Source organism: Lactuca serriola, chromosome 4 (assembly GCF_051521515.1).
Source record: "Lactuca serriola cultivar US96UC23 chromosome 4, Lser_US96UC23_V15, whole genome shotgun sequence".
Lineage (NCBI taxonomy): Eukaryota > Viridiplantae > Streptophyta > Magnoliopsida > Asterales > Asteraceae > Lactuca > Lactuca serriola.
The window spans coordinates 46,795,097-46,806,386 of record NC_136411.1 but is presented as its reverse complement, the minus strand read 5'-3'; the positions used below and the strand labels follow the sequence as shown (position 1 = coordinate 46,806,386).

General features: G+C 30.2%; 1 protein-coding gene across 1 annotated transcript; it reads left to right on the top strand.

The window, feature by feature from the left end:
* Window positions 1-9,208: 9,208 nt before the first annotated feature.
* LOC145101487 (uncharacterized) lies at window positions 9,209-11,290 on the top strand. The gene is made up of 6 exons (XM_079038695.1): window positions 9,209-9,481; window positions 9,833-9,905; window positions 9,979-10,072; window positions 10,172-10,309; window positions 10,409-10,466; window positions 10,567-11,290. The coding sequence occupies exons 1-6, from the start codon at window positions 9,449-9,451 to the stop codon at window positions 11,041-11,043; spliced, it is 873 nt and encodes a 290-aa protein (XP_078894821.1). The 5' UTR covers window positions 9,209-9,448; the 3' UTR covers window positions 11,044-11,290.

Sequence of the window (11,290 nt, the reverse complement as noted above, 5' to 3'; positions counted from 1 at the left end):
ATTATATATTCAAGTCATTAGTCTTCTAAACCCTATAAAATTCACCATTTTGCTATAAAAAAACCCATGCAGTGTGTAAAAATTCTTCTTGAACCTTAAAACCTTTTGCATTCAACTTGAAATCGAACACTGCAAATTGAGGAAGGCTCATAAAGCATCAAAACTTCATCCGATTATTGAATTAGATACAACGGTACGACATGTGGGTCAGTTCCGTTGTGATCTTGTGTCTTTAGTTGTACATGGTCATGCGATCTTGGTACTTTTATGTTTAAGATGTTTTCTTGTATTTGTTGCGGTTCGGGTCTACAAGATATATGATTAACGGTAAAGAAGTTAAAGTTGATTTCACTATTGATGTCTTAATCAATATCAAGTTATAAATGGTAGTCACATTGCGAGCAAATTTGAAAAGTAGTTCATTTTTATAGAATCTAATCCTTATATAATATTACATTAATGATTTTGCAAAATGTAAAATGATTATGACAATGATCATACCAATCTTGATATTTGTCTAATCTTATAAATAAAAATACAATTAATCAAATTAACATTCAAAAAAAGCAAATCGAATGTAGGAAAATTACATATCAAGTCAATTTATATTTTAAGAGACATATCTACATATGTTACATATGTGATAAGATTATAATAAAAGTAAATTAATTTGTTAGTATCTCGTAATCAATTTTTTATAATGAAATATAACATAAAGTTCAAAAGTTATGTTTAGAAATGTAAATATATTTTAAAATAAAAATAAAAATTAATGTAAGAGGTGTTTGAAATTGCTTTTCAAGATAATTTATTAACTTATTGTTTTTTAATAAAAATAATTTTAAAAATGTTTGACAATCTCAAAAGCATTTTTCAAAATAACCTTGCATTAGCTTTTCAATCATACTAACTTAAAAAACAAGATTTTAAACAAAACACTTTTTAACTTATTAACTTATTGAATTTTGTCACCACAAAAATTAATTCAAACTATTTTTTTTAAAAACTCATTTTTCTATCTATATAAAAGGGTGTTTGGATGTTAATTTAAAAACAACTTATTAATTTATTTGCCTTTTGAAAAGTCAAGAAGTTTTGTCAATATAAAAAAGACTTTTAAAATAACTTCTTACAACTTAAAAAAAAAAAAAAAAAAAAAAAGATTTCAATATGTTTGAATTTCTAATTTTTCAAATTACTTATAGCTTTTTAGATAATAATAAACAAATGAGAAATTGAGTAATGTAACCACTTTTTGGGTTATTTTTCTTTAAAATATAATTATTTTCTTTTTGAAAACTAACCATTTTGGTCCGAAATGGGTCATTTTGGACTTGAAAATCGGCCCAAGTCCAATACTGTAGCCTAATGGTATATATATGGGTCTCACACACAAAAAATATGGAATTCGCTTTTCAGAATTAGCAGATCTGAAGCACGATCTAACCATATTCGGATCAAATTTTCAATATGCATTCGTCAAACTAAATAATTTCTACACTTTAAGTTACTTTGCATTTGATTTTCTAAAACAATTTACGTATGCTGGAATTGTCCGGGATGGTCTGGAATACGAGGAACAACTCCTGAATTTCCGGATTATCTTTTTTTTTTTAATCTTTTTCTCGTTGTACGTATATAAATTTCATGTAAGTACTTTGTAATGTGTTTAGGATCCATTGTTTTAGTCCGGAATTAGGTATTGTAGTGGTCCCGAAATGGTAATGTAGGTCCGGAACACGATGACCATGGTTCGGAACCCGATGATCTATACCGGAATGATGATCCGAAATAACTATACTTATAATTTTTCTCTAAGTATTGTTTAATAAATCATGTTAGACAAAAGACGAGTTACCGTGGATGTTTTTTTTTTTAAAAAAAAAAAATAGGTTTTACGGACGACTTAGTTGTATTCCATTTGCAGGAGCTTTCAGAAATGCGCCCAATAAATGTAAAATAAAAAAAAATTATAATTATAATTTATTTTTTACGGTAATATATTAAAATAATCTTAAAATTTTGTTTTTGCGGATAAAAAACAAAGATGTTCCATTTTCAAAATAAGTAAAAAAAAATATACCAACAAAGGCACCCATAAAATTCAGAAAAAAATCAGAAAAGATGTTAAAACTTAAATTGAAAGCATATACGACTTTAAAAGATGGCACCAGAGCAAGTGAAGACAAACATGTTATGATAGACTAGTTGCAATTATGTTTTTTTTAATGAATATGTTTGAGGAAGTGTTTTTTATTATTATTAAATACTTTTATGCATATTGGTTTTTAAATAGTATATTAATATAATTTAAGTATATTTTATTTTCAGTCTCCAACGTCCAATGACTTGAATGATGATGATGAGTTGCATATAGAGTATGTTATACAATGTCTTGAAGACGAACAACAACGTCTTTTTGATACGACTGTATTAAAAATGATTTGTGGTTATCAACGTGCTAAACAACAAATGGTAATACTGGAAATCTCATTACCGTCTTCACCGACTGAGGACCGGAGAATAGTGGCATTGTATAACATGCAAATGTTCTTTATTACCATGTTTGAAGATATCCGACAATTTGTGAACACAAAGGACATCATCGAAGAAACACGTAGGACAACTCCAACAATAGAAGATTGAGTCGAATTAACTGATAATGGTTTCAGACTAATTGAGACCTACATGGAATTGTTTGAAAATCATGTAGGCACGACTAGTTTACATCGGATGCAAGTTCCTAGTTATCAGCCAGAATTGTAATCTAATTTTAAATATGGATATTGTAATATATTTTGAAACTAAATTTTGTAAAATGAATGGTATGATTATCTAAAATGACAATTATCTTTTTTTTCATTAACATTATTACAAAGAGCGTTATAAATCTTAATCCATACTTAGATTGGTTTCCACAAATTAGGAAAATGTAAGGGATACATATTTTGTTTTTGGTCATTAAATTCTCCTATAATTCTAACATCTGTTACACGATCCTGTTCTGCACACAACTTATTGATCTCCGCATTTGCATTTTCAATTCATTTCTTAGCTTGTTTCATTTCTTTCATAGCTTTAGCAACCCATTTTTCTTTTTCATTTACTTGTTCCGCTAGATCGTCTGCACGTTAATTTAGTGTGCGCCTTTTTTCAGAGTTCCTTTCGTTTACTTCTTTAGCAGCCTTCATAGCTTGGAGAACGTCATCAGACATTTTTATCCAAGAGTGGGAAATGTAGGCCTTTTGGAAACGGGTATTATTTGAACAAACCTAATAATCTTCTTCTTCACAATGTCAAACACCATCGTGAGATGAACTCATTCCAATCTTATTTCAACGTTGAGGATGCATGCTAGGTTCATTTTAAGGTCCAAAAGCAATGTCCAGAACAAGTGTCCGAAATAGCCATTCCAGAAAGTGGCTCCGAAATGGTGTTCTAGAATGAGGGTCCGAAATACTGTCAGGAATCTATGACATTTAATGTTCGGAACGACTACACATACTGTTAGGAATCTATGATTTTTACTGTTAGGAAATGACTTCACATATGTCAGGAATCTATGACAATTACATACAAAAGCAATGTCTGGAAAAATAGTCTGAAATAGCCTGTCTATAACGTGGCTTCGGAATGAGAGTCTGAAATATTGTTAGGAATCTATGACATTTATTGTTCAGAATGACTACACATATGTCAGGAACCTATGACTTTTACTGTTCGGAATGACAACACATATGTCAGCAATCTATGAAAATTATTGTTCCAAATTTAGGGTTCGAAATATCAATTCCGGAATGTGGCTCCGGAATATGTTTCCGAAATAGAGTCAGAAATCATAACCGTAGTAAATGTCATTATATAAAGGAATTCAAGCGTCCAAAATCTTTACCTTGTTAAATTTACTACTAAAAATTAATTTCTCATAATCCAAAGAAATGACATACTGCGATTGTGGCTCTCAAGGTATTATAAGGACATCAACGACTAGAAATAACCCTGGACAATTTTTTTTACGTTTTTCCTAAAGAGGTATATAGGTTATCCTTTTATTATTTTTGTTTAAATTAATATTAATTTATACAATATACGTCATGTGTTTGATTTTGAATTTTCAAGGACCACAGTTTGGGTTAATCTGTTGGATTGACAAAGCAAAAGACAATAATTCGTTGATAATCAGTAACTTATTTCGATTGAAGAAGAAACTTGAATCCCAAAATATGCACTTGAAGATAACGTTAATTTGTAGTTGGATTTTTCTTTTTTGGAATTGTTGTGTACAAGTTGTAATATTTATGTTCATCAACTAAGTTTCCCTTCTATAACGCTTATTAATCTTTTTAATATGTAATGTTTGCTTGTTTGTTAGTATTACTATAGCACTTATAAATTATGTTTTTCTATCACTGTAATATGTAACAAATATTAGAGCAATAATAATATATTTCATTACACACTGCAAATCAATTATAGACATAATTAATTGCAATTACATTGGCAATAAAACTGCAATCAAAGGGTCTGGTATTTCCTATTCTTATGGAGGGGGGAGAGAATGCACGGTTTATGTCTGGTAGGCAGTCTGAAACACATCAACTCGGTAATATATCTGAACCATATCAGGTAATTCATGGATGTTCAAATGACGTGATGCTGTAATAGCATGACCGCACGCTATAACCATACTGCGCCATTTCCCACATGAACATATATGATGGTTCAGATCAACAACACAAGTTTTTTTTTTTAATAAAAAACTTGATAAAATGTCGCAATAATATGACCGCACGCTATACCCAGACTGCGTCATTTCTCACATGAACATATATGAAGGTTCAGATCAACAACACAAGGTTTTTTTTTTTATTTATTTATTTATTTATTTATTATTTTTTTTAAATCAAAAACTCGATAAATGTTAGACGGGAGCGGAGATGGAATCTCTAGATGGATCTTTGTTGCTTTCCACCGAACAAACGTTTGCATCCTTTTATGAAGCACCATTTCAGCATACGGGGTGAGTACGGTAGTCACACTCATTGAAAAGTAATATGATCAAATAAGGTTTTTGTACAAGTAATTAAATAAATTTAATATTTCACCGGATATTTTACCTGCCATTAAACTACGTTCAAATAAAGTCTATTGAATGTAGTCACGAATTGCCTCGGTAAGCATTATTATCAGTACATTGCGTTGATTTACCGTAAACACAAAAATTTGGCGAACATCAATGTTGACTACATTCCAATGGATGTCAGGGAAATAGGCTCTTGCCCATTTCGCATAACCAATGTTGGCAAGCACTTCACAAGCATCAGGGATCAGCCGACGAAAGTTTTCTTCAAAATCAGTCACAGTATATGAGTTGGATGTTATCAAGAACAAAAGTTGTAATGTTCTGCTAGAGATGCATCTTGTGCGTGTATACTTGAACACACTTTTAAAAGTATACTAATGATAAGAATCAGGGAATACATGTCTATGAAAGAACTAATGACATCGTCCATATTTGTTATGAAATATACTTCTCTACTTTGTCTCAGAGTCTCTCTTAACCTCATAAGGAACCATGTAGATTATTTTCCACGGCCATACCAAATGCTATAGGGAGGGTATGGGTGTTCCCGTTGATAATAACCACTACAAACATTGTTTTTAGGTAGTCTTCTCTAAGAGGGACACTACCTATGAAGATCATAGAGAAGAAGCAACCTATGAATGCATGAACCTGTATTTTTTTGGGAACAAAAAAGAATTAATTAGATGTAAAAACATTATCCGTTTTAAAGAAACAGCAGAAAGTACAAAAAACAAATATACCACCCATCAAATAGCCACAAAATAAGATTCGAAACGATCCATCAAATCCGTTTGAGTGTAAGTATGCGGGTTAGTTCACCTAAGGCTGTGAAGTTAAACATGCAGGTTGTTAAAGCTTTCTTTGTGCTAACTATCTGAGAAACTCGTTTTGAAACAGTTTTATAAGAGATAATTACAAATTATTTGGTTAAAGGTAGGGTTCTATGTGCGCACACACACACACACACACACACACACATATATATATATATATATATATATATATATATATATATATATATATATAGCAGACGAAAAAGACTGATGTTATAATTCGGAATAGGAACTCTGAAACAGAGACCACAACTCTGAAATGCTATGTTCTGGAGCGTGTGATCATTTTACCAAAAAATATATTGGTTAGTTTTGTTAAAATAATTGTTTATACGTGTTAGATTACTCAATTTCCCAGAATAAATATTGCTTAATACGAATAAAACTTAAGATAAACGATTTTAGAAAAATAATTTATTGACATTTGATTTTTCTCACCATAAAAACTTATTTAAACACTTATTAAAATACTTGTTTTTAGAGAAAATTACAAAAATAATCAATTTCCTTAATTATTTTGTAGAAAATAGCCAAAAACCAAACATTACAAAAATAACCATCTAAATCCAGATGGATTGAGCCTATCTGTGATTTCCCCATTTAATCTGTGAATGTACAAGTTGACGGACGTACATTACGAGTTGTACGTTTGCAAATGATTTTTTTTCCTGGTATAAATACCCTCACATCTGACTAAAATCGCAGATGAACTTCAAAGGAAATCGCAGATAGACTAAGTTCATTTGCGTTTTTAGTCAGGTGTAAGAGTATTTATACCGGAAAAAATAAAAATAAAAATTAAAAAAAAAACATCTATAAATATACAACTCATAATGCATGTACATTTTTTACCGACTTATACATTCACAGATTAAATGAAGAGTTTAATCCATTTATAATTTTGATTATTATTTTTGTAATGTTGAGTTCTTTTAGCTATTTTCTACAAAAAAAAATAATAATAATTAAAAATTTTGACTATTTTTGTAATTTTCTGTCATCTTAAATATTACTAAAAGAGAAACCTTATGACATCATCTTAAATAATCTGGACCATTGATTGCATTTCAATCTTATTTTTTTACCCTTAGATCAGATTGCTGACATCATCTTCTCTATATGGAATGTATTTAATTCCAATAAATGTTTTCCAATCATCAATCATAACTTACATTCATTGAAATTGAATGTATTTAATTCCAATAAAAGTTTTCCATATTTTACATATTGAATTTTCAGTTATGAAGATTTTAATATGGTTAATTTTAAAAACATATTACTAACAAATCATTTCAATCAAGCCTTAATATCAATCATTTATATAAATCCGTTTATATTAGTTAACCATTAATATAAATCTTTTTATATTAGGAAATCATTAATACCGAAAAATCATATTCAAATTATCACATACATATACGATTCATCATTGAATCTGCGACTCACATTTATTTTCAATCGTTTATTTTCTTCAAACTTTCTCCTACAACATCGTTAATATTGCTTATAACTTCCATCATCATTCTTTGCTATAAACATTCGCTCTTGTGCGCTAGAAGGTCAGTACCTTCTTTCGCTTTTTAGATTTTTTTCGATTATTTTTTGTTCCCATATCAAATATATGTATTCATATATTTCGATTTTCTTTGTCACAAATTACATGAAATCAGTTAACTACTTTTCTGAAACTTTTCAAATAAACATGAAAAGATATTAGGTACCTTTAACAAAACAAAAATTAACTATATTGGGAACTGACATTAATTACGAAAATATTACTTTTATATATTAGAGATAATTATGATTTTTTTTAGTTTTTATGTCATAAGAATCCGGTTAATTTTGGCATGATTGTAAAATATCATTGAAATTATTATGTTTTTGTATATCATATCAACCCACTTTTCTTATCTTTATATAATAACAATAAAATTTATTAATTTACACAACAAATATAAATATTTCAAATTTTGTAATATTATTATACCTTACAAAATACAACTCCCTCCAAAATAAATTTTCGCCAGTAATTTCATCCATAATTTCAACAAATTTAAATTTGTATTTTCTTTATATAAATTTTTTTAATGATCCTGATTTTTTTTTCTCCAAAAGTATATCAAACATTTACGTCTTAGATAATGCTGCCCTATTATAATTGTTATTTTCCAAAAATATGTCCGTTTAATGAGGAATTTGATATAATAAAGGAAGTGAATGTTAATTAAAATGAGATATATATTCCATAAATATTACATGAGTTTATTATAAAAAATTAATATCAAGGTGTAAACATTAAGCATTTTTAAAGTGAAATTTTAAAATACATACAAACGATGATGTTGTACAATGAAATATAAAATTGAATAGACTGAAAAAAAAACACTATTAAAGCAGTCAATCTTGAAAATCACATAGTTATGAAAAATTATAAAGTAAGATAAAAATTATAAGATATTAGGAGATTTGTAAAAAGTACATGTAGTAAAAGCGTTACTGTTATTAGAAAAATAAGACTGTTAAGATTAGTGAAAATACAATATATAAACTAAATTATCACAATAGTAATGAAATGTCATTATTTGATATTTCATGTAATTGAAAGATATATCAAATTACGTTGATGATATACTAAAATTATTCAAAGTTGCGCCACAACTAATACAAAGTTATTGCGAACACCAAATAAATAAGAACAAACATAAAAGCTAGCATTTATATTCATAATCAGTTTAAAATAAATCAATCATGATTTAGAAAAGAATCTTCATTGATGATATACTAAAATTAAATCTATATAACATTTAACATTTTATAAATTATATTACATAACTTTATTTGAATAAATGAAATAGTTGTCAATATTTAATGCAATAGAAAAAACGGTATATTGGTTGTCAATATATGTTTAAATTAGGTAATATTATTATGCAAGGAGCGTCTAATTAAAATGCTTATAAATATATAAATTTAATAACTATATGAGACGAGGAAAGTCGTTCAACTAATAAAACAAAAACTAATGTCTACAAAGAGATGTTTTAATGATTATATATATTTATCGTTTTCAATGTATTTTCTACACATTTCAAGAATACCAATAACTATATTTTTTTTATAATCATTATACAATATCTATAAACGATTATATGTTTTTTTATGCGTTTTCCGCGTTTAACGCGGGCTATAATCTAGTTTATCTACCATAAAACTAATCAAAATATTTTTAAAAAAGTTATTTTTTTATTCATTTTGCGTAAAAGTAAAATGAAATCCCAAACATCCCTAAAAACATTATCATCCTTTTCTTGTACCTTTTTCTGATGTTCTCCAAAGTCGAGCCTTTACGGATCTGTGAAATTTCTGGATATCGTAACTCGAATCTGATCCAAACTACGAACCAGATCTGCAACGCCGATAGTTCTCCGCCACTGTGATTCTTAGAGATCAGATCTCGTCTGGCGCGCTCTTTTGTTGGTTTCTCTCTTGAGTTAATTCTTCAAATTGTGTTTGTTGGTGTATCAACGCCATGAAGAAGAAGCTCGATACGCGTTTCCCTGCTGTAAGTTTTCCTCTTTCCAGGTTTTATGCCATTACACTTGATAATCATACGGTTTAGGTGTCCCGTATTTGTAGTATGTGTGGTATTGAAGATGCTATAATCGTAGCTTATTCCTATGGTAGGTCTTCACTTCGATTTGGGATTTTACTGATATACTAATCATAACTGTTGCTTTTGACATGCTTTTAACTTATTGATATGGATTCACAGCCTTCTTAAGAAAAAAAAAAGACCTAGTACAAAGGGAATATTGTTGTTGGTGTAAATTAACATCAGAAAATCAATTGGATTCTTTAAGTATTTTGCAGGATGTAATCTGATATTTTAGAGTGATTGTATTATATGCTGCAGGCTCGGATCAAAAAGATAATGCAAGCGGATGAAGATGTTGGAAAAATCGCCATGGCTGTTCCAGTTTTAGTTTGTAAGTTTCTAGTATAACCTTTTATTAGCTTCGCCATTGTTCTTACTTGTTATTCTTTTCTAATATTATTCAGCAAAAGCTTTGGAATTGTTTCTGCAAGATCTTTGTGATAGAACATATGATATAACTCTACGCAGAGGTGCAAAAACTGTTAACTCACTGCATTTGTAAGTCCTTCCAACCAAACCATTTCTGAAAATTCATTGATCTTTTTGTTAGCTTGTTAAACTTAAAACACATGGAAATGTTGTTTTTGTTGAGTTCAGAAAGCACTGTGTACAAAGCTACAATGTGTTTGATTTTCTGAGGGAAGTTGTGAGCAAGGTCCCTGACTATGGCCATTCTGATGCTGCTGCTGGTGGTGCTGTTGGTTCTGGTGATGATCGTACCATGGTAAAGAGGAAGTAAGCTACTTTCATAAATCCATTTTCAGATTATTTACTCAATGCCAATGAAAACTGAAAAATGTAAAATTCGTTTTTGTTTTGTTTTTCTTGTGATAGGAAATCTGCTGCTGGTGAAACAAATGAAAGTGATGAAGAGTTGAAAAGAAACAGGATGGTAACACTAAAACCCTCTTCTTTTTTTTCTTCCATAATTTGTACATCTCCTTTTTGTATCCATTTACTAAAATTGAAACATTTGTTTCATTTTATTTTAGAATGAAGCAGGGCAAACGGGCAGCAATGGTAGGGGGAGAGGGCGGGGTAGAGGAAGGGGCAGGGGCCGGGGGAGAAGCTCAGCAGATAGAGAGGCTCCCCAAACAGATATTGAACTCGAATCCTGCACGCCATTGATTCCACCAACCTCCACCACCACCGCCGCCGCCGCTACTGCCGCTGCTGCCACCACCGCGATCAGTGATGGTGGTCGGGACTTTGATTTGAATGCCGGGGTTGATGAGAATATGGAGAAAGCATCCGATGGGTTAGCCGGAGGAGCACCACCACCTCCACCGCTACCGGAGTCCATTCCTGGTGGTGGTGGAGATGGTGGTTCAGAGGCGGCTGAAGTAAAAAACGAAGAATATCTTGGGGGGTCGCTTTCGGAAATGGACAGGATGGTGATTGACACTGGAAATTTGGGACAAATTAACTCAAGGTTGGATGAGGAAGATGAAGACTATGATGAAGAATAACTGGTAGAATACCAAATCTTACATATGTTTTTTTTATATAAATGTTTACCCTTAATTCTCTCTTTTTTTTTTTAATCTTTGGTGGTGTATTGGAAGGGCATTTATGTGGTGTTGTATTTTGAATCTGAAGGCCCTTACAGTACCCATGTAGGTAGTAGGTAGTATTATGAATGATTGATTGCTTGAAGCATTCAGATATCTTGGAAACAAACTGAAATGGGAAATCTGTCAACAACTTTCTGTGTTA